The sequence below is a fragment of the Balaenoptera ricei genome, chromosome 3 (assembly GCF_028023285.1).
Source record: "Balaenoptera ricei isolate mBalRic1 chromosome 3, mBalRic1.hap2, whole genome shotgun sequence".
NCBI classification, from domain to species: Eukaryota; Metazoa; Chordata; class Mammalia; order Artiodactyla; family Balaenopteridae; genus Balaenoptera; species Balaenoptera ricei.
The window spans coordinates 73,587,442-73,612,453 of NC_082641.1; the positions used below are offsets into that span (position 1 = coordinate 73,587,442).

The window sequence follows — 25,012 nt, forward strand, 5'->3', positions numbered from 1 at the left end:
AAGAAACAAACTCTATCAAGATGATGTCCAGCACCCCGTTTCTTCCCACATTGATACAGGTGACCCAGATTTAAGACTTCACCTTCATTCCTAAAAACCATAAAATGTATTGTCTGTTGATTTTGCACCTGAGTGTTGACGGAGTACTGTAGTTTACATAGTCTTTGATCAAAAGTATGTATTTTCTGCTCATTATAAAATTAGGGATCTGAACATTTTCCAGAATGAATGTTCTGTTCCCAGTTAAAAATAACTTCATCAAGCATTTTAGTACAGCTAAGAAGAGGATCATCCAAACAGTGCAGAGTTTGTTTGGGAGAAATATTTCTTGGTTTGGATTTTTCAGTCTTTGTCTTGGAATGAGAAATCAGCAAGTATGTCCTAGAACAAACCCTATTATGTTCAAGATGATTTCATTGACTATGGTTCCAGAGGAATCATTAAGAACAGAACAAGTTTGTTCTAAGAAAGCCTTTTTGACCTTTTATTTTTGAACTCTTAAGTATTTGGGGAAAAATCAGTAGTCATTTCAAGAAAAAATTTTAAAATTGAAAAAAAATCTGCCTAAGGGAAAATTTTGTTCTGTTAATCATTTCACTTAAAACCATAATTAAAACACCCAAGTGTTCTGTCATCACTGTGAAGCATGGCTTTATTTTTTATAAAACCTGAGGTGGCATTACTGATCTTGATGAATTATAAAATGACTCTCCTTTCTTCTTCCTATTGGTCCTCCCCTACTTCCATCTCCTCGTATATTGAGTTTTGATCAGTGACTTTTTAGGTAGGAAACAAAAGCTGCACAACAAAATCAAACAGCCTAAAAGACAAAGGCAGCATCATTGGCAGAGTTACAATCCTTTTTAGGAAGTTTAGAAATGGTGCTAATAAGATTGAATTTACGTTACATGACAAATAAGTTAGTGTCTCTCTCAACCTACAGCATTGTACTGTAGTCTCTTCCAAAATAAGAAGCAATTGATGGGGCTTCCCTGGTGGCGCAGTGGTTGAGAATCCGCCTGCCAATGCAGGGGACACGTGTTCGAGCCCCGGTCTGGGAAGATCCCACATGCCACGGAGCAACTAGGCCCGTGAGCCACAATTACTGAGCCTGCGCGTCTGGAGCCTGTGCTCCGCAACAAGAGAGGCCGCGATAGTGAGAGGCCTGCGCACTGCGATGAAGAGTGGCCCCTGCTCGCCGCAACTAGAGAAAGCCCTCACACAGAAACGAAGACCCAACACAGCCATAAATAAATAAATAAATAAATAAATAAGTTAACAAGACTTGACCCTGCTGTGTGCAAAAAAAAAAAGCAATTGATGGAATTGGTTATAAAATAAAAATTTAACATGAAAATTTTGAAATTGGTAATAAGCATTTTAAAATTATTAATAGGTTTTAATGAATTTGAGGCTTAGATAATGATTTCAGAAATGTGAGATTTTATGGTGTGGAATCCATGAGTCATAATTACTATAACATTTTTTTTGCAGATAACTCGATTCCTATTTGTCACTTAAGGTAAAGTTATTATCAGCATTTTTAAAGTTCCTAAATGGATTATAACCATACCATAATGAATTCTCTAACAAAGACAATTGTCAATAGCTATTTTCATTTCTACGTGTTGTCAGAATTTGGGAAAATCTGGCCAAAAACATGACCAATCACAGACACCTTTCTTACTTCAGCTTACTGAATTTCTATTGTTATCCAAAACGCCATCTTGATAAAGAATCAAAAGAAACTCCTGCCACTGAGCAGCATGATTCTTTAAACATTAGAAGGAAAGGGCAAGATTTCTAGAAGCTGCAGTGCTAAAACAAATAAGCTTCATATTCCAACAGCAGCAATATTTTGCTATCCGGTTTCCTCTCAACGTAGAGTGAGATGGGACATCAGCCAGGGAAGGATAGTACCAGGTAGGAGGAAGCAGATCAAATCAAAGTCTTAAAAATGAAAACTCGAAGACTAGAACTATAACACTTTGTGATCTTTCTTTTTCAGGAGGTTTTAAGCTCCCTTTCTCCATGACATTTTAAAAATAGCTTTATTAAGATAGAATTCACATTCAATACAACTCATCCATTTAAAATGTGCAATTCAGTAGTATTTGATTATATTTCATTATTGGGGGTTTTTACAATTAATTTGTATTGGAGTATAGTTGCTTTACAATGTTGTGTTAGTTTCTGCTGTACAGCAAAGTGAATGAGTTATACGTATACATAGATCCCCTCTTTTTTAAAATTTCCTTCCCATTTAGGTCACCACAGAGCATTAAGTAGAGTTCCCTGTGCTATACAGTAGGTTCTCATATTGGGGTTTTTTAAATTGCTCTAAAATATGTGCAACACCAAATTTGCCATTTTAGCCATCTTTAAATGTAGTTTTTAAATTCAGTGATATTAATTATACTCACAATGTTGTATAATCATTACCTCTATTTCCAAAACATTTTTATCACCCTCAGACAGAAACTGTGTATTCATCCCATCTCCTTGACATTTCCTTCCCTCTGTCAGTAGACACCTAACATTTCTTTGGGAAATGTCTCTGCGTCTGCATTTTTGTAATTATTTAAAATTTGTTTTTCTTGTTGCTTTAGTTTTTTTCTCAACTTTTTTTTTTCTTTTAGAATGTTAAGGCCAAAAAAAAGGATTTTCCTAATTTGGATGCAAGTGCAGACAGGTATGCAGTTGAGGTATGGAGCAGAAGTAGAGCCCACAGAATTCCAACCAAGCCAGGAGCCCAGGCAAATGAAAATCTTAGTAAGCAAAACCCAGAATGAATTTCACTCTGGAACTGTATCTTTGTGTTGGCTTTCAATCTCTTGAGGTGCTTTAGGGTTTAATTAATACTTTCCATGGTTCCTAAATCTGACCAGAGAAGTTTAAATACGCAATGGGGTTATGGCTGGAAAAAGAAAATGCTATTCAGGAATATAGCTCCCAAACAACTTAGCCTTGTGTTTACCGGCACTTAAGATCCGCCTTGAGTTTAGCCTTAAGTACTCTGGGTAGATCTGTTTGAGGGTAGGTCTCAATCAGATCAGTAGGTAATGTTGAGTTTTCAAAACAGCTGGGTGGCAGAGTGGATCTCCTCTAGACAGCCTGACCTTGATAGGAACAGAGAAAGCAACATGGGAAATCCTGTATTTCATGTGGTTTTTAATTGTTAATGGCATGGACCCAGTTCCCCAGTACTGCTCTAGCAGGATGTAAGTCCAAGGACCACATTGCCTATAAGTATCATATTTAAAGAATGGACCAAGTGACTGAGGCTCGGAACTCTTCCATTATCTTGAATCTCTTTTAGTCTAATTGACTAACTAGTGAAATACAGGTAATTGATATTCTTATTGGTAAGATTTAGTTGGTACATTGATGTTGTTATTCAATACATCTCACCTACCTAAACTTTTCACTCATCAAAATAATTTTAACATCATAATAGAAAACCAAACTCACCTTTGCAAAAATTTAGAAAGCCCCAGATGCTTTCTAGCTAGCACATACAATGAATACATGAATACATGCACAGTATTTTTAAGAAATAATAGCCCTGAGGGGGAAGAAACTTTACTTCTATTGTGGTCTGTAACTATTCAAATCACCCTGACAAGTTTGGCAACCCTCTTAATTAAAAATTACTACACTGGAGATAAAAGAGTTTAACAATTATGGTTAGTAAACATCTTTCACTTAAGTAACTTACATGGTTTCAGGAAAAGAAGCAAATGGAGAATAACTTTGTTTCCCATCATCTATGACAATGGGATGCAGTTATCAAACACTGTTGCCATGGTCCTTGGGAGCACTATGGGATGCTTCAGTTCAGTTCCCAGCCTGCCCCTGCCAGGGACTCAGCAATGGGGCCCAATAGCTTAGGCAGTGCTGTGAGCACCAAGGTTAGCGCTGAAGTCCCTAGAAAGACTCAGCTCAAGGAAATTGTTAGCATTCGCAGGGCATGAAATGGTATGTTGGTCCTGTGAGAAAAGATAAGTACTCACTGTTTTCTAACAGATAAAAGGATTCCAACTTAAGCAGGGTAAACTATGCTTTTCCCTGTGATTAGCCTTTAGGAGTCTATGAGCAAAATCACAAATTTGATATTTTTTAAAAATTTAAGAATGTATTAATACCATTTGTTTTGTAACAAGAATGAAGGGAAGAGACAATGCAAATCATTTCAACATCACTTATTTGATTATGTTTATTTCAAAGGTAAGGGTGTATGCTTGTGAGAGAGAGAAACAGAAAGAGAAGAAGAAGGAAGGGAGGGAGGGAAAGGAGGAAAAGAAAGATTGAAAAAAGAATAAAAGAATTCTGGGAATTCAAAGCAAGAAAAGCAAGGAAAATCAAGATAATAATTTCCATTACGGTTTACAATACACGATAAAAAGATATTTTGAAAAGCTGATTCATGAAGTATGTGACACTGTCCGTCATCCTGCTCCACAGTATATATCCTTAGTCTGTACATTCATCAAAATCATTGCAGAATTTCCTTCTTCTTTTAAGACTGAATGGTATTTCATTGTATGTGTACACCGCATGTTCTTTATCTGTTCATCTGTTGGACATTTGTGTTGTTTCCATGTCTTGGCTATTGTGGATAATGCTGCAATGAAGATGGGAGTGCAATGTCTTCAAGATACTGATTTCAGTCCTTTTTCGTAAATACTCAGAAGTGAGACTGTTGGATCATTTTTCATTTTTTTGAGGAACCTCCATACTGTTTTCCACAGCAGCTGTGCTATTTTGCATTCCCATTAACAGTGCATTCCACATCCTCACCAATACTTGTTTTTTGTTTTTTTGGTATTAGCCATCCTGACAGGTGTGAGGTAATTTTTCATTGTGCTCTTGATTTGCATTTTCGTTATGACTAGTGACATTGAGCCTTTTTGCATATACCTGTTGGCCATTTGTATATCTTCTTTGGAGAAACATCTTTTTACATCCTTAGCCCATTTTTAAATTAGGTTATTAGTTTTTTTGCTATTGAGTTGTAGAAGTTCCTTATATTTTAAAGATTAATTTCTTATCAGATATGTGGTTTGTAAATATTTTCTCCCATTCCACTGGTTGCCTTAACACTTTCTTGATGGGTGAAACAAGACAGTGACAGAAAAACAAATACTGCATGATTCCACTTATAAGGTATATAAAATAGTCAAATTCATAGACTCAAAGTGTGGAATGGTTGTTGCCTGGGGCTGAGGGCAGGGAGAAATGGGGAGTTACTAGTCAACAGACATAAAGCTTCAGTTAGGCAAGATGAATAAGCTCTAGAGATCTGTTCTTCAATATTGTGCCTATAGGCAACAACACTGTATTGTACATTTAAAGTTTTGTAAGAAGGGTAGACTTCATGTTCAGTGTTCTTACCACGATAAAATAAACAATTTTTTAAATTGTTAACAGGACTGCTTGATCACTATTCTTCACTGCAAGTGCTAGCATTGCATGGAGAAGGAAGTTCAAACAATTTTTTAAATGTTTTCCAGTCTCTTCTGGAACTCCTAGTTAACCTCTCACAGAACCCCTAATGACATCTGCAGAACCCCAAAAGAGAAACCCACATTTGACTGTAAGCTCCTGAAGAGCAGGAACTACGTCTTACTCGTTTTGGTATCCTGAGCACCTAGCACAGTGCTTGGAACAAAATTGATGACCAATAAATACTCGTTCAACTGAAAAATAATTATCCTATTTGGATAGCTAATTAGAGCATAATTTTTCTTGATCTTTTATAGTTTTATTTACAGATGTTTTGCCTTTAAGAATCCGAATGAATGTCAGTTATTGCACAAATCAGATGCCATATCATCTTCACGTTACCAACAGCTTTCATTTCCAAAGCTATAATTTGTTGAATTATATATATGTAATTCATTCTGCTTCCTAGTCATCCAAGGAGTCTTGAAAACCACTGAAGACTATGAAAAACTTGTCATTTTCATTTTGGCAGTAGTCTATATAACAAGTTTCAAACTAGGATAATTTTTTTAAGGCTTACTAGGCAAGGAGGAGGCCAAACCAAAAGTACATAGACAACAAGAGGTGATGTTTACTCATCATATCTCATTGTTATTCCATGACCTGTTAGTCATAAGGGCTTTGTGTGGGAAATTACATATGCATGAATATTTTGTAACCAAAGGGTTATAATCTACAATCTTTCTCATACTTAATTGGTTCCACAGTAGGAAGTCAAAGAAGTATATATGTGTCATTTCATGGTTGATTCATTATGCCCGTACTAAATATATTTGAAATAATGGTCTGCATTGTAACACTCAAACCTAGATATATAATTTCTAATCTTAGTGAGCCAAGGGAATAAGACTAATTGTACTCTGAAGCTAAGATGTCAGTGTCTACCAGATTAATTGTTAGTGTCCAAGGTTCAGAAGAACACACTATCATCTTCATAACTGAGCAATGCCTCTACCCCATGCTATTAGGAACTTATTATGGATAAGATTCAAGACCTTCCCATATTCAACCACTTCGTGATTTCTCAAGACAACCCAAAAGATTATGAGTCAAAAGTCATTGTTTCTTGTCATTATCCAAGATAAAGACTGATCTGTGGAAAGTAGACTTTCTTTCTGGCAGAGGACAAAAATATGTTTGAAGAAAGCAACTAATTTTTTAAATAAACATTTTAAAGTCAGCCAAAAATAGTTGATAAATTGCTCAAAAATCACAATTTGCCTGTGTAGATGCTATAGACTATATAACAGAATTGCCAGATTGTAAGGATGAACAGAAAGATGAACAGATTTTATTTGAATTTATATTTGGTCCAAGTATTTTAAAACTCTATAAATGAGAACTGTATAAAATATTTTGAAGGAGAGAAAAAACATTTGTTTAATTCTACAAAATCTCCCTTTTTGTCTTAGCTTTTAAGACTGCTCACATAGTAAAGAAGGTTTTGGATCTTTACCCTTTGTCTTCCTATTTACCGTTTCCCCTTTTCCTCATACTGGCACACTTATTTTATATGAGAAACAATTTCTGAAAATTTATATTAGAATCATGTATTTAAATAAAGTATATCACATTTTTCACTCCATGTGAGAAAGTTTGATTAGAAATAAGGATTCTTTCTTTTTTTTTTTTTAAATCGGTCATCAATTTTATACACATCACTGTATACATGTCAATCCCAATTGCCCAATTCAGCACACCACCATCCCCACCCCACCGCAGTTTTCCCCCCTTGGTGTCCATACGTTTGTTCTCTACATCTGTGTCTCAACTTCTGCCCTGCAAACCGGTTCATCTGTACCATTTTTCTAGGTTCCACATACATGCGTTAATATATGATATTTGTTTTTCTCTTTCTGACTTACTTCACTCTGTATGACAGTCTCTAGATCCATCCACGTCTCAACAAATGACTCAATTTCATTCCTTTTTATGGCTGAGTAATATTCCATTGTATATATGTACCACATCTTCTTTATCCATTCTTCTGTCGATGGGCATTTAGGTTGCTTCCATGACCTGGCTATTGTAAATAGTGCTGCAATGAACATAAATAAGGATTCTGATGGATAAACAACAAGGTCCTAATGTATAGCAAGGGAACTATAGTCAATGGAAAAGAATATGAAAAAAGAATGTACGTGTATAACTGAGTCACTTTGCTGTACAGCAGAGATTGGCACAGCATTGGAAATCAACTAGACTTCAATTTTTTAAAAAACCAAAAAAAATATAAGGATTCTGTAAAAGTTTAGCTTATATTAAGATGAAGTGCACCTGCTTGCTCATCAAAAGGAAAAGAGAAAAAAGACAAAAAATGGAGATGTGTGATGTTCAGCCAGTCCTCCTGAGAGCCTAAGTCACCACCTGATCATGATTCAGCTGCTGGAGATGAGCTGTAGGCTCAGGTACAAAAGCATGCATTAGAGGCTAGACAGCCAGACAGGGAGAGCAGAGCAATAGAAAATGTTTCTCTTTGTGTTTTTATCTTATCCTCAGGGTTTGTTTAAGGCTGATAACAGCTCTAAAATGTTGCAGTTACTCCTTAATACAGAGATGTTGACCCTTAGATTGGATTAGCCACTGCATTAGAGGCACTGTTACAGAATTCAGTCACACTAACTTCTTCACAGCAAGGAAGGTCTTCTGTCCCCAAAGAACAGATTGAGGTTGGAGATCTGCAGCCCAGAACGAGAATCTCTCCCCTCCCAACCTCAGCTGCCCTGATGCAGGCACCTGCATTTGTGCCTCAGGTGCTTGGGGATATTTGAGAGCCAGAAAGGCCCACTTTTGTGTGCTGATCGTGGTCAGAACAAGTAAAGGACCAAAACGGTCAGCATGTTCTTCTCACCTCACATCACTTCCACTTTGTAGCTGGAAATACCAGGTAATTTTTTTTCCTTTCACAGTTCCCACCTATATCCTCCCCACTGAGTGTTGAAATATGGGTTATGTAATCCACACTGGATTTTTAGAAACTCATTTAATAAATACCCCCACTCCATTACTGCCTTTAGGGAAATGAAAAGCAGTTGGTATTTTCTACCTTCTAGGATTTTCACCAACAAACTAAATATGTTTTCAGCATAAATGAGGCAGAAAGACACTTAACTGTAAGTGTTCTCAATGCAATTTGTGTTTTTGGCAAAGACAGGAAAGATTTTTCTGTATGTGGGTGAATTATTTTGATATAAGATAAGAGACGAGAGGTGAGATGGGATGAACCTTTTTGCTCTCGCCTCAGCTCAGGAGGTTTTGTGATACTCTCTCCCTTCCTCTCCCCTCTCCTCCCCTCCTTTCTTCCTTCTCCTCCCCCTCCCCCTCCTCCTCCTCCCTTTAGGTTCTCTGAAGTAGTTGTTAGGGGTGAACAAATTAGCAAGTCCAAACAATTATTCATAGTAAGTTTAAGAATGATTTATTTTATTTAAACAGTGATCAGTTCCCTTATGACATTCAGACTAGTAGACTCTGCTTGTTAATAGCTAGGAAACCCTATAAGGAAATTACTTTCCTGGACTTGAAAGGAACTTATACAAATAAATATGACCAATTGTATACTCTACAACTAAAGAAAAATGTATAGAACATATACTGGATTTTCATAACAGAGCAAACAATAAAAGGAATGAATCCCATCAGGTGGAGAAATTTATTTTTTGAAGGATCACAAGTAGATGCAGTTATTAGAAATAAAGTAGGAATTGAACATGCTTTAAAGACAAGGTAAATTGGATTTATTTTGCAATACAATTATTTAAGTCAAGGAGTAAAAGACAAAAGCACTATAAAATATTTGACAAATTTGGAACACAAAAGATTTGTGTTGGAAAATGGTACAACTCTAGATTAATGTCTGCCTATTTTACTTAAAGGTGAGCTTAGAAACAGAATTATTCACTAAATGATTACTCTGAAAAGCTCTCTTTGCAAACGCCCAAAATTTTCTAAAATTCTATTGGATTTAGCCTGCTGCTTCATTTCTACAAGAGAGTAGCTTATATTTTCTATTAAAACACATACAACTGCTTACTTTTCTTGGTTTCATGGTACCGTACTTGAGATTATATACTCCTATCTCATCCAATCAACAGAAGTTTATAGGCAAAGTTCAGTGGATTTTGTATTTTGCTCAAATATTATCTCTAGAATACAGGGTTGTCCATTTGGAATTAAAAGATTCCTTCACTTTCCAGCATATAAGCTATTTGACTGCTTTTGCTGTCCTTGGAGAACAGCCATTCTTTGCAGGACTTAGATCGCAATAAATAACACTGAGACCACAAACTAGAAACTCTCTAAAGATGGCAAGCCTTTTAACTTCAGTGATTTGTACTTCTCTTTGCATCTACACCTTCTCCAAAGCATAGTTGCTGAACACTTAGACCTTCAGAGTGGAAAAATGCCAATCGGATATATAATAAATTTCATGCATTTCATCAACTCGATTCCAGTTGTCATATGGTACAATCTGTAGAAACCAAGGCCCTGTATGACTTTTGGAATACACAATAGTTGATTACTGTTTTAGGACTAAACTGTGTAATGTGAAGCAGAGTGGGGAATTGCTCACACTCTGCCTGCTTCAAGGCAAAGTAAAAATTAAGCTCAGCATGTCATCACATACTTACAAGTGACTTATGTGAGCATTCTTTATAAATAGATTTTGACAGTGCCAAGGTTTCCAATAAAATAGGAAACCATTAAAATGGTTTATCGTTTATCATTTGTATTATGAGAAAAACAGGGAGAACCCTGATTCCCCTCAGGCAAGAATTGACCCTTCAGGGAGTGTAAAAGAATCATAGACAATGGTGCAAACTATTAAATTCATTCCCAAATAGGTAGGCTTTTTAAAATATGGCTTCTACAATGACCACCTTGGCAGTACGTATGTTCACGGCATGCGAAGAAGTACACATAGTAAAAGATTTTATAAGCTTCCTTTTGATGACATTGATGAGCTGTAGTTCAGTTTTCTCTAATAACTCTAAAGCTTCATTTCAAAGAAGAGACCATCATTTGTTTTAAAGAAAAATGTAACAGGGGTAAGATTAGAAATTTATACACGATACGTGCCCTTCTACGGTACAAATTTTATGGACAGTGAAATAAATGTAGGAAGAAAGCTCTTGTGAAGTCACTTGAGAGAGAATATTTTTAGAGTGTCTTAAAAATATGAATGAATAGGACTTCCCTGGTGGCACAGTGGTTAAGAATCTGCCTGCCAATGCAGGGGACACGGGTTCGATCCCTGGTCCGGGAAGATCCCACATGCAGCGGAGCAACTAAGCCCGTGCACCACAACTACTGACCCTGCGTTCTAGAGCCCATGAGCCACAACTATGGAGCCCTTGTGCCACAACTACTGAAGCCCGTGTGCCTAGAGCCCTTGCTCTGCAACAAGAGAAGCCAATGCAGTGAGAAGCCCGCGCACCGCAACAAAGAGTAGCCCCCGCTCACCGCAACTAGAGAAAGCCCGCCGCGCAGCAACGAAGACCCAACACAGCCAAAATAAATAAATTTATTTATTTATTTTTAAAAATATGAATGATAAGACAACTTTTATAATACAAACCAAAGTTTATAGCTAACAAAGTTATATACAGTAAAATTCTACATATTTACATATATGCAAATATATAAATATAAAAATATATTTCCATATTATATGTATATAAATATATAACATATACATTTATATATTACATTTACAATGTAAGTATATATTTACACACATCTTCACAGACACACAAATGCACACATATAATAGTGTTCAGAGATTTTCCATTTTTTCTTTGGTTTTTGTGTATTTTTCAAGTTTTCTGCAAAGAACACGTATTATCTTTGAAATCAGAGAAAGTATATAGCTTTTTCGAAATTATTTTAGCCCTGAATTTAGCACAGGTGGTATTTAAGACACCTCTTTTTTTTTTTTTTTTTTGCTCAATTTCTAGTGAAACAATTATAGCTAGTGAGATCTATTTAAAGACAATCTTTAAAAGCAGTTTTAGGTTTACAATAAAATTGAGGGGAAGGGACAGAGATTTCCCATATACCTCCTGCCCTGATACTTGGATAGTCTCCCCTATTATCAACATCACTCCCCAGAATGGTACTTTGTTAGGACCGAGGAACCTACGCTGACACATCATAATCATCCAACATCCAAAGTTTACCTTACAGTTCACTCTTGATGTTGTAATTCTCTGGGTTTGGATAAATATATAATGATGTAATCCATCATTATTAACTCATACACAGTATTTTCACTGCCTTAAAAATCTTCTGTGCTCTACCTACTTCTCTCTCCGCCACCCACCCCTACCCCCGGCTGGTGAGATTTTTAGAGTCTGAGGTGAGGACCTTGAAAACCCTGTTCCTGGAGGAAATTACCTGCTTTTATAATCTGCTTCATAGATGATATTAGGAGACCACAGTGATTGACTCACAGTGACCACCCTGAGCCTTGGGACCACTGGAGCCATGGGCGATAGAGCCTTGGGGAGCCCTACTCATAAGCTCTTAGACTTCCCTCTCAGCCTAAGGAAATCTTGAATTTGTGTGTGGAAAGCAAGAGGGAAAAGAAAAGGGAAGCCCCAACCCACAGGAAAGGTCTGTCACTGGCAGTTTATAGACGGAACAAAGGAGTGCTTTTATCCCAATCAGTGGGTGCCACAATGTTAGCATACTTTAAAGATAATGACATATATTTGGTGGTTATTCACCGAAGAGTGAACATTTGGGGTATTACTTCAGATGTTTGGATTTCTTACATGTTTCAGGGAAAAAAAATAAACAACTGTGCTATATTTCAAAGAAAAACGCTAGCTCTAATTTTTTACCCTTCAGATGTTTGGAAATTTCAAATAACTCTTCCAAATCTGATCACTAAATATTTCTTTTGTTGCACAGAAACTGACTTTTAAGTCACTGTATTTAAGTACTAAAAAGCAAAGGGAAAAACGGGTCCTCTCCTGCCACTTTCTCTGGACTCCCAGGCCCAGCATGCTTCATATCTAATTGCATGCAATCCAAACCTTCTCCTCATACGGTTCCCATCCTCACAGCACCCTCTACTCAGCAAGCTCAGAGCTTCCAGCCTCTCCTATTTTGAAATACATGTAGCATAACTCAGCATTGTTTTAAAAAATCTTTTTTTATATTTAAGAACTTTATAGTTCTTTGATTTGTTTTCCTATCTTATATTTTTAAATAAACTTAATAGATTGTGCTTCATTTACAGTTGTATGAAATAGATATTCTTTTAATTATAGTTGTCGAAAGTAAGTCAGTCTACTTTTATACAAATTGAGGTTCATTGAGAGGTGTCCTGCTCCGTTCTAAAATTAGATCAGTACATCCACAAAATGTTTTCTGTCTCTGGAGGCCCTCCATGCCCAATGCCATCTGTTTTCTCCTGCTCTTCCTCCCACCCCCCTCCCCTTGAATATTCTCTCTCTTGAGTAATATTTTTCGACTTCTTTATTCTTTCTTTTATTCTCTTACTGTGACAATATCAAAGACAATATCGTAACCAAAGAGATACTATGTTACTCAGGATAATTAATGTTAGCTATTGTAAGAAACAAATAGCAACTTTCAGTGGCTTAAGTTTATTTCTTGTTTTGCAAAATTCAATATTCCTCCCCTCCAAACAATGACTCAGAAGACCCAGCTCCTTCTATCTTGTGGTAGCATCATCTTTCAGACCCTCAGAATCCTTCATTTTTAGCAGAGTGGCCTGGGAAAGAGAGAGAGAGTGGAAATCTTCATGGGATGTGTTGTGATCAGAACTACAAGTTCATTGACCAGAGCTCAGTCACATGACTGAGTACAAGAGGGGCCAGGAAATATGCTGAACTGTGCACCATGAAGGAGTGTATCTAGGTAAACACCAAGAGCCTATACCACTCAGTTCTTTCCATAATCACACCATCTCAGGTGACCAACCCTTATCTGGGGCATGTTTTATGCACACCCTCCTCTTACCATCCTAGCCACCTGTTGCCTTCTCTGTCTTACCTCTCTGGCGCTATCATTTTAACTCACGCAGAGCTATTCTTCCCACAATCCCAGTAAATTACTTCCTGCCAACCCTCACCACTGTACTTCAATTTCCAGGTAAGAATCAAACACTTCCAAAGCTAATATCCTTGCCTCAGTTTGTGTTTATCCTTTCAGTGTTTGTAAAGAACAAAAAATGATGGAGAAATGATCCAATAGAATCATCACCAGCCACCATAGGAAACTATTAATACTAAGAATAAGAAACCATAAACATGGCTATGATGAAAATTCTAGAGAAGAGAGAAGCTGAAATAAGAACTTAAGAGTTTTCGTAAAAGATTAACACAATATTACTTGATACTCCGATACAAGTCTACAATCCTTCAAAATTCCCTGAGATGAAAAGGTAAATCCTCAGTGCCAGAATAGAAAGCCTGGGGGTAGAAACTAGAGTTATGAAAGGGAAGTGCTCCAAAGAACAAGCTACATGAGGAAACATCTTGCAATTTTCAGACCTGAGGTCAATGGCCCAAAGATGAGTTGAAATATTCTGAAATACAATCTCTTACACCAGACGTCACTACTAAACCAGATATTTTTCTTCCCCGGAAACAAAAAAAAAACAAACAAAAAAAAAACCATGATGAAAAGACCTCACAGCTCTTCTGGAATTCAAAATCATACAAACACTGCTGGAAAAATAAATAGAGGGAGGTACTGAGGGATTTCCTAGTCTTTGCTTGTAGCCATCAAATTAATCATATACAATAAAATTAAAATGTTCCTATTTGACTTTATAATAAGTCAAATTTGACTCTTCTTTATAAGGCATGTTATAGTTTTTCAAACTTTGTTTAGGTTTATCTTATTAACTTCTTTATCTGTATCTCTTGAATAACTTAAGGGAGTATAACAGTCCTTCTGATTTAGATTGACTTGTTGCTATTAAAACTTTTTTTTAATCAAAATTATTCTAAAGCTTTACACCAGGTCAGATTGTTCTTGGCTGATTGGGGCAATAGTAGGTATTATAATTAAAAGTGAAGAAACAACTTAGATCAGAATAAAAAATTTTCCCTGGCTCTTTTACGTACAGGAAATCATAGATTATTCTTTTCCAAAGGGTAAGAAAACAATCTTGTGTGAGTAATAAGACAAATTTTTACACAAATAACCAATAACATGAGCTAGGCAGATGTTTATAAATTCTTTCACTTGTGCCATTTCTCTGGGAAGTTATTCAATTTAGGAAAAAGAAAATCATTTAAAGTGCAAGAGAATAGATGCTTTGCTCTTGGGACCTTATTGTAATATGCCAGAGACAAAGTTCAAGTCATTCTTATTGTTAATAAGCCTAAACTGTAAAATCATGAATAGTGTGATAGATTCTTTTGGTTGCAGAAAGATCCACCTATAACCAGCTTCTGTGATAAGAGGAAATTGACAAGTTATTATAAAATTACTGGTCATGGTATGGAACTCTTTTCTCTACCTCTCTCTCCCTTCAGACTAGATTTCTGTGCTTCCCGGGTAGCTATGAGAGAAAACGTGGCTGACAAAATATACCAACCTATCCTCCGTTTAAGAAAGTACCTCAATCAAGTCCCAATTCTTCATTCCTGCAAATGAATCTCAGGTTGTTCCAGTTTGAATCAGGGTTTCAACCTCTGATTCAATCAACTTTAGCAGGGTCTGGGTCGTTTCATACAAATGGGGGTTAAAGGTGCACTGCTGGTACAGTTCAAGAAAAACACAATATACAGTAATAAACAAGGGCAAGAACAATGTTAGCATTAAAGCCTGGAAAAGTAAGCTTGCACAATGATGAATCAACCACCGTAACTAAAATTATGTAGTAATCTGGCTGATTAGCTGTCAGCTTTAGTAGCATATTACACACAATCTCAATGAGCTACTTAAAGAGCCAGGTTAATGTACTAGTTGCATCATTGGCCTCAGACAACTCACAACCACGAGGAAGATTCCCAAGGAATGGCTCATCCATCTACCTATCCATCTGTCTGTCTCTGTCTCTATCTCTAGCTGATCCACTATTTTGTGTTGCCGCACAGGCTCTGAATTGTTTAGCTTTAGGGCACTCAGTTCACAAAGACTGTGATGTGTATATCATCTTCTGGTTCTACTGTACAGCAGTCCTCTTCATATGACAGAACAGTTAAAGGCTTTCATATTTTGTTATGTTTTTTGTGCTGTAACCTACTTCTCCAACTACATTGCAAACTTGTGGAGGCCAGGGGTCATGTATTACTGTATTAGTTATGTATTGGAGCATAACAAATTACACAGAAACTTAGCATCTTGAAACAACACTTATTTATTCTCTCCCCCAATTTCTGACTGTCAGGAATCTGGGAGCAGCTTAGCTAGGAGCTTCTGGCTCAAGAGATCTCAAGAGGTTGCAGTCAAGCTGTCAGCCAGAGCTGCAACCTCGTGGCAGTCATCTGATGGGCTGACCAGAACTAGAGGATCCACTTCCAAAATGGCTCGCTCAGATTGCTGTTGGCAGAAGCCTCTGTTCATCACCGCGTGGGCTTCGCAGGGCTGCCTGTGTGTCCTGACGAATTTCAGCTGTTCTCCCTAGAGCCAGTGATGTGCACTCATGAGAAGGAGAGGGGAGAGCACCACCGGGCCTTTTTATGACTTAGTCTCCAAAGTCACACACCACAACTTCTGCTTTATTCTTGTTGGTTAGAAGCAAGTTATTAAATCCATCCTCAAGGGGAGGGAAATTAGGCTCCACCTCATAAAGGAAGGACTATCAAAGAATTTGTGGACATGTTTTTAAAGCTGCCATTGATTTTCTAATGACATCTTCAGAGTTCACCTTTGAGCCAGTACTCAATTTTTCATTTTCTGATTGATTGCATTGTACAGTTCACCAAAGTGAGGTAGAAGACAGTGATATTGTGATTTATAATAAGAAATATGTATTTTGTCTTCATCCCATTTCTGGCACAGAGTTCCTTTAGTGATGAGAGCAATGTTATGTTAATGAGGTGACAACTACCCCCTTATCCTAAGGATGAGAACAGGGAAGGAAGAGGGCCTGCAGGTTGAGTCAATCACTAATGGCCAATAACTTAGTCTTGCCTTGTAATTAAGCCTCCTTTAAAAACCCAAAAGGAGAAGATTGGAAGAGCTTCTGGGTTGGCGAACACAGGGAGATTCAGGGAGAATTGTACTCCTGGAAAGAGTATGGAAGCTCTGCTCCCTTTCCCATACTTTGCCCTGTGAGTCTCTCCATCTGGCTGTTCCTGAGTTATATCCTTTTATAGTAAACCTGTGATCCAGTAAGTAAAATGTTTCTCTGAGTTCTATGAGCCACTCTAGCAAATTAATTTTACCCAAGAAGGAGGGGGTCATTGGAACCTCCAGTCTGTAGCCGGTTGGTCTGAACTACAGGTGACAACCTGGCTTTGCTATGGCATCTGAAACGGAGTCCAGGGGTTGGGGTGTGGAAACAGTCTTGTGGGACTGAACCCTTAACCTCTGGAATCTGATATTCTCTCCTGGTAGATAAAGTATCAAATTTGAATTGATTTGTAGGACACCCAGCTCATATCCCCAGGGAACTGGTGGTGGCATGGGGCAACCCCTCACGCCCATTGTAAACTGGGTGCTCAGAACACCAAAAGGAGTAAACCAAGATCAGAGCTCAAAATACCTGCTCTTGTTTCAACTTTCTAGAAAAGTGTTTAATTTACATGTGTGTTATTTAATGAAATATATTGATTACTTATGCATTTATTAATACATTTATCCTTTCCTTTTAAAACCATAATTGAGCCCAGACTCTAACCCAGAACAATTAAATCAGAATCTCTTAGAGTAAGGACTTGGTATTGGCAGTTTTATATAATTTCTCCGGTGAATCTAATATACAGCTAGCAACAAGAACCACTGAGCCCAATAGTAATTTTGGATGTCTTTTTCAGCTCCAATTTTCCATGATTTATTCTCTTCCATAATGGTCTTCTGACGTTATAGCAGGTCCCTCACACAAGACCTATACAAGATGGATGCATATAGGACCCAAGGAGGTCCAAGAGACAGTACAGGAAAAGATAATAGGTATTTCTCCATTCCCTGGCATATGGTGTGTCTTTAGCTCTTTGGATATGTGAAAAACACATTCCCAATTGCTAACTCTTTTCTTTGATTGACAGAATGCCTTGGATACCACTTGTATCTGCTTCTATAGCTAGATTGTAACTAAGATTATAACTAAATGAGGCACGGAATTTCCTTCAGCTGGGGTAGGAACAGGAATTCAAGAGACCAGAGAGGACCCCTCAGAGATTCATCATAAGGGAGGACTTGGTAGGCCTTAGATATTTTTCTTGGAGTTTGCTGGCTCCACGTGTAACTAGATAATTGCCTGCTTTATATAAACACGGCACCCGAGGGTAAAGATAGAGGCATCAGCTTCCTTCTTCCATGTTTCTATATACAGAGCTTTGACAAAGTCATTTCTCTTTTGCTGGCTACAGACTTCTCATCTGGGTGGAGCTGAGCTCACTGAAAGCAGGGTTATTTTGAAAATAGCACACCTATAATTGAAAAGGATTTCTTAAATCCTTTTATGATCTATCTTTTTTCTATGGCCTCTTACACCATCCAAAATCAAACCAGCTGAATCCAGAACCCAGGTGGCAGCTGTTCAGGCCTGGCCCCCAGCACCCTTAGGACTCAGGGTGTGACTCTTCAGTGAGATCAGACGTAACCCATGAGGCATCTCTGGCTACTTTCTAATTATTTCCATTGCAAAAGGCCCTCAGTTATTTGATGAATCATGTCATTTTTATTGAAAAGTAAACCAAGGGTGATAAAAGACCTATGGCCACACACACAAGAATCATGGGTTCATAACTGGGATCCAGAGGAAGAAAATCTGTACATACTCACTGTATATTTGGGTTTGGGGCACCAAGAATTGTGGCCAGAAGGCAAGGGTCAGATCATCTATACCACACATTTCAGCAACAGTAGGGATTATGGTTCCTTTCTTTCTTTCTTTCTTTCTTTCTATTTATTTATTATTTATTTATTTTTGGCTGCGTCAGGTCTTAGTTGCAGCACGCAGGCTCTTTGTTGTGGTGTGCGGGCTTCTATTTGTGGCGTGTGGGTTTTCTCTTCTCTAGTTGTGGCGTGGGCTCCAGGATGCGTGGGCTTTGTAGTTTGCGGCATGCAGACTCTAGTTGAGGCGTGCAAGCTCAGTAGTTGTGGCGCGCGGGCTTAGTTGCCCTGCAGCATGTGGGATCTTAGTTCCCTGACCAGGGATCGCACCCGCGTTCCCTGCATTGGAAGGTGGATTCTTTACCACTGGACCACGAGAGAAGTCCCGGTTTGTTTCTTTTTTTTAAACAAGGATCTATCTTTGGCTAAAGATAGATTGATACACATCTGATTTTTAAAAATTATTCCTTGTTTCAATTGCCTTGTTATAATAACATAATATAATAATTACTGATTACTAGTAATATACCAGGCACTGCTTCATGTTTTTTTCTATACTTCTTCTTACAGAATCCTCCTAACTTTTCTAAAAGCTATTTACTCGATCATTCCTGTGTTAGAGAAGAGGAAACTGAAACCTAGAACAATTGAGATCTTTACCCAATAGTAATTTCCACCTCAATCTTTTCCTCTCTGTCCTCTTCTAGCTTTCTTTCTGTTCCACCCTAATATTTGTTTTTGTTTTTGTCTTTTTTCCTTGATTCTTCTTTTCCCTGCCACTTGACTCTCTGGGCTTCAGGAGCAAGAAGTTCAATTTTAGAAGCATAAATGTTGAACTCACATAAAAAAAGATAAGTACAACCCAAGTTGAGGTGAAATTGCTGTGCAAAGAGGGGGAAGAAGCCAGGTCATCAGTGCAAGGATTTTCTCCTGACCCAAGCCCTCCCCTCGTTGCTGTCTTGAGAAGAAGTTGACTCGCTCACCTGACAGCCAAAACAAGTTTGCTAAGGAGGGAGAAGTGAGCACAGGAGCCTTACAACACTTGCCCCACCTGCCACCCACTTACTCAGAGAGCAGGAGGGTAAACATCACCTCAACTGGTGTAGCTGTAATTCAGCTCTCGACGCTGGGGGCCATGCACCCCAAGGAATCTGGAGGACTCAGATACGTACATATAGAAATTTTAACCATAATAACGTCTTACATTTGTATAACCTCTTTACAAAGAATGGTCTCACATGTCATCTCATATCATCACTTACATATTTTATTCATGAATGTGTATGTGAAGTTTGAGATTAAAGTGAGGATGTTATTCCCCTAAAATAGCTTGAGACTTTGATTTTTAAAAAAAAATCCTGTCTTTATTATCCATTTTAATAGTTTTCTGATGCAGTTTCATGAAACACAGAAAGGACTTGGTGGCACAAACTAGAACTATCTCTGGAGACATCTGTGTAAGGAGCTATGGGTAATTCCTGCATATATGCAAGTCAGCAGTATTCCATTGAAATATTCAATCCACTGGCTGTGTGTGAGACCTCTCCCTACAGCCTCCCAGAAGTCTCCACTGATTTTTTTTTTTTATAAATTTATTTATTTTATTTTTGGCTGCGTTGGGTCTTCGTTGCTGCACATGTGTTTTCTCTAGTTGCGGCGAGCGGAGACTGCTCTTTGTGGCAGTGCACAGGCTTCTCACTGCAGTGGCTTCTCTTGTTGAGGAGCACGGGCTCTAGGCTTGTGGGCTTCAGTAGTTGTGGTGCATGGGCTTCAGTAGTTGTGGCACACAGGCTCAGCAGTTGTGGCTCGCGGGCTTAGTAGCTCCACAGCATGCGGGATCTTCCTGGACCCGGGATCAAATACATGTACCCTGCACTGGCAGGTGGATTCTTAACCACTGCACCATGAGGGAAGCCCCTCCACTGATTTTCTACACAGCTCATGAACAGGAGAGATCTTAAAGTTACAAAGACTTGGAAAGACTTATTTTTATGGAAAATTGAGAAACTGGATTTAGAGAATGAACCTAAGGATTTAATTAATCTTCACAGTCAGCTTGTGACCTTTCAATGTATTGATGTCTCTAGGATCTGTGAAGGGCACTGGCATGAGATTAATACACTCCCCTTAATCCCTACCTCAAGGGGATTTTTGTTTCGCTTCCTGTTCCCAGAAGCCCTGCACTCCTGCCAGCAGTCCCAGCCCTTCCCAGAGGTGTTTTATCAATGGAAAGAACCAAACGGTAATTCCTACCAGGCTCTGGAATTTCCAGATGCACACAGAACTTTTATCATTATACATAATACAAACTTTGGAAGCCCTCACAGCTCCTGGAAGCAACACCCATTTAGAAAGGTAAACTGATTTGTTTCCAACCCAAGCAGGTAGTTTCAGTTAGAGCTCTGCTAATCGGGCAAATAAGCATTTTAATCAGTCAACATATAAAATGTGTAATAATAAAAGTAATATATATAAAACATATTTACTTTTATAGAGTGAATATAAAATTTATCATTTAAAGGAAGACACTTAAGATCAAGAGGGACCACTAATAACAATCACACCAGGACAACAGATATAAACCTGGACTGTCCCAGGCAAAATAGGACATGTGGTCAACCCACCCATCAGTGAATATTTAAAACAGTTTTTCTCTGTTTCTCATAATATTTTTATTACAGTAGAGTGTGGCAAGGATCTTCACTTTCTTTTTTATACTGAGAAGTGGATTTGTTCTAATTTCTTGAAAAATAATCCTACATTCTAAGTCTCAGCTAATCTGTTCATCGTATAATTGACTTCTGTGAAACTGAGCTGTAGGTTTCCCACATATATTTCTGTGAACCCTTCAGAAGATTATTTTAAAATACCTGCAGTCCTTCTCCTGATTTCAACATTTATTCAAAGACTTTTAGTTTTATTTTGAACAAATTCAAAGTTTATTTTGGAAGTAAAGTGTCAGTTTTTCCCTAAAATGCTCCAATTTTTAGTAGAGCAATGGACTCACCTTTGGGAGGAACTTTGAGTACCTGAGTATATCAGCAATTTACTGGTCATCAAATGTTATAAACTAATTCTCCAGCCCCCGCCCCATGGGTCACTTGCCTGCCTAATTTATATATAGATGTAGATGTAGAAATATAGAGACAGATACATACATTCTATTGGGCCTAGGTCAGACAAACACACAGGGAAAATCAGTTTGAACATCCTAGATTTTAAGAGGGCTCATTTGGCTACATTTCCAATTTAATTTTATTTAACAGTGTGTTACGTATTTTGTCTCATTCTGTACACACTTTTGTAAGCTTTCTCAAATTCTTTGGAACTAGGTAGAGTACCAAAAAACAATGACAGAGTTGTGACAGAGGGTGTGAAAGCAGGGTGGGTTAGAACTGGTAAATTCAGAAGTTTAAGCAATGGCTAGTTAGGGACAAAAATGACATGGTACCTGCAAGAAATGGAGAGGATTCCTAGCACATGGGTCCTCCAGGTTGCATTATGAGGTGTTTTTAATTTACCTATTTTTCTCTCCTGTATTAGCATCCAAATATTAGTTTCCATTTTTGCATTAGTTGACATAGTTGCTTAAGGTAAGGGCACTACTCTAAGGGATTTCTGGAATACCTGTTTTCCAATAAAATTATCAGTTATTTATGAACATTCTAGAATCTAACTTGTTGGTATTGGGAAGTATTCTGGATTTTTTTGAGCAAGAAATAACATGATAAAATATGCTTTAGAAAGATTGGGCAATGAATAAAATAACATTTACATAGTGCTTGCTCTGAACTGAGCACAATAAGTATTTTATATTGATTATATCACTGAATTTTCAAAACAATATATGTAAAGTAGATACTTTTATAATACCCATTTTCCAGGTGAAAAAATAGGATCTATTTGTATTGAAATAACTTGTCCAAGTTCATGTAACTATAAAAAGGTGGGGTGTGTCAAACCTCTGCAAGTAGTGCTGAAGGTTGTTTGATCAGCCACTATACTATCAAGACTAGATTGACTAGAAAAAGATACTGAAAGCAGGAAAATGATGTAACTGACTATTGCAATAGTCCAGACACAAGAGGATGAGGCAAATGGAAGGGGTTGGCAGTAAGGGAAGTGTTACAAAGGGAGAAATAGTAGGATTGTGATGTTCCATGGATTTGTCAGGTTATAAAGAGGGCACTAGATATGATTAGCTTGATTAATAGTAATTAATCGACACTGATAAACTAGTAAACATTGATAAAAGAGTAGAGGTTTTTTGTTTGTTTGTTTCCTTTCAATCTTTATTCCATGCATATACTTTTTTTTCCACAAAATTTGAGTCATATCATATACAATGTTTTATTTCTTAGCCTTTTTTAAAAGATATAATTTACCTTAGCATAAAATTCATAACGTAACATTTACCCTTTTAAAATGTACAATTCAGTGGTTTTAAGTATATTCACAGAGTTGTTCAGCTAGGATCATAATCAATTTTAAAACATTTTCATCACTCCAAAAAGAAACTCTTGTACCTATTAGCAGTCACTCCCCCAGACCTTGGAAGCCACTAATCTACTTTATGTCTCTTTGCTTATTCTGGACATTTCATATAAATGGAATCATACAATATGTGGACTTTTGTGACTGACTTTTTCACTCAGCATAATGTTTTCAAGGTTTATCCATGAGTAGCATGTATCAGTACTTCATTCCTTTTTTGGCTGAATAAAATTCCGTTGTATGGATATACCACTTTTTACTTATCCATTCAGTAGTTATTAGACATTTGGATTGTTTCTACCTTTTGACTATTGGGAATAATGCTGCTCTGAATACATGTACCAGTTTTTTGTGAATATGTCTTCAGTTCCCTTGGGTATATACCTAAGGGCAGAAATGCTTGGTCATATAATAACTCTGTTTAAAATTTTGAGGTATCTCCAAACTATTTTCCAAAATGACTGCACCATTTTCATACTGTTGTACAGGCTGCTTTTTTTTCGAGAGAGAGAAAAAGACGGAAATGATAAATGTATTTCCCACATCAAATTTTAGTTACTAAACCATTTAGGTTCTTACTGAAGAGTAGAGGTTTTGCTGGGTGGGGGAATAACTCCTCTTTGTATGTTTTGAATTTAAAGGATATCTAGAATAAACAAAGATATTTGACATATTGATATTGTTTGCAAAGCAAAACTAAATACCCAAATGAATGTTTGCTGGACTTCCCTACAATATTTTACTTCATTAAGAGGAAATCCTGTTGGTAGGACTTATGGGATGTCTAACAAGAACCATATAAAAGAAGTATGATAATTTTGTTGCAGAAATAACAGGCTCTTGAGAACTTAAATAACTTGTTCAATATCACACAACTTGTAAATAACCAAACCTTTTGTGTTCCTTTGGTTATCAATAATAAGTCAGAATACTTACCACCAGTGATGATTTTCAACCCCTTAGGCAAGGAGAGCTCAAAGTGTGAAGAGGACAAGGGAAGGGATGAACAAATGACAGACTGATGAATGAATGCATGGTATGTAAATTACAGGAAGAAAGAAATTCTCACCACTTGGAATTTACTTTTCCCGCTTTTCCACTAAACCCTGTAGGTTGTTTTTTTAAAAAACATTACTCAAAATTTAACCTTGGTTTCTTAAATCTTTCTAAATGGAAAATCATTTGCCTCTTAGCCCTTTGTTGTTGTTTAGCAACCCTTCATACACGGAATGTAATCTCAAGATATTTCTGGGCAGGCGCGGGTCATGTGACCGGAAGGGCTTCTGACGGACGCCGTCCCTCCTCGGCGCGGCCTGAGCGCCCGGCCCGACCCCCGCCTTGGGGTGCTGCTACAGCAGCGGGACCGAGGACTCGGACCAGGACCGAGAGGAGCGGAAGCTGCTGCTGGACCCTAGCAGCCCACCCACCAAAGCCCTCAACGGAGCCGAGCCCAACTATCCCAGCCTGCCTTCCGCTCGCACCGACGAGCAGGCGCTGCTCTCCTCCATCCTCGCCAAGACAGCCGGCAACATCATCGACGTGTGTGCTGCAGACTCCCAGGGCACGGAGCAGCACGAGGGCGTGGACCGGGCGAGGCAGTACGGCACCCTGACCCACTGGGAGAAGCTGCCGCCGCGGCCGTCCCTCACCAGCCAGCCTCACCGAGTGCTGGCCAGCGAGCCTGTCCCCTTCGCCGACTGGCAGCACGTCTCCAGGATAGCTGCTTATGCCTACGGTGCACTTTCTCCGATCCGCGTGGACGCACAAGAGGAGCTGGTTGTGCAGTTTGGGATTCCATGAAGAGAGGGGGCCCCTGGGCAGCTCTTCCTCTCCTCCCTTCACTCCGTCTCCACCCTGCCTCCCCTGGCCCCCAGCCTCACTGTGGCTTATACAGTATCCTAACCTGCTACTAATCACAGAAGAAAGTGGAGGAGGAGAAGAGTGAGGCGAGGAGCCTGAGCAAGTGAGGATGGAACAAGGGAGGGTAGAACCATTTGGGACTGGCCTTCGAAGCCCTGGCCAGGGGTGG

General features: G+C 38.2%; 1 protein-coding gene across 1 annotated transcript; it reads left to right on the forward strand.

Annotated features, from left to right (window-relative positions):
* Positions 1 to 422: 422 nt before the first annotated feature.
* LOC132363350 (ragulator complex protein LAMTOR1-like) lies at positions 423 to 25,012 on the forward strand. The gene is made up of 3 exons (XM_059919080.1): positions 423 to 455; positions 2,640 to 2,772; positions 24,302 to 25,012. The coding sequence occupies exons 1-3, from the start codon at positions 423 to 425 to the stop codon at positions 24,781 to 24,783; spliced, it is 648 nt and encodes a 215-aa protein (XP_059775063.1). The 3' UTR covers positions 24,784 to 25,012.

Excerpts from the sequence above, each read along its gene's own strand:
- LOC132363350 (XM_059919080.1), top strand. The coding sequence starts at position 423 with ATGGTTCCAGAGGAATCATTAAGAACAGAACAA. Across the intron at positions 456-2,639 it reads AATCATTAAGAACAGAACAA|AATGTTAAGGCCAAAAAAAA; the intron begins GTTTGTTCTAAG and ends TTTTTCTTTTAG. Across the intron at positions 2,773-24,301 it reads CCAGGCAAATGAAAATCTTA|CGCCCGGCCCGACCCCCGCC; the intron begins GTAAGCAAAACC and ends GCGCGGCCTGAG.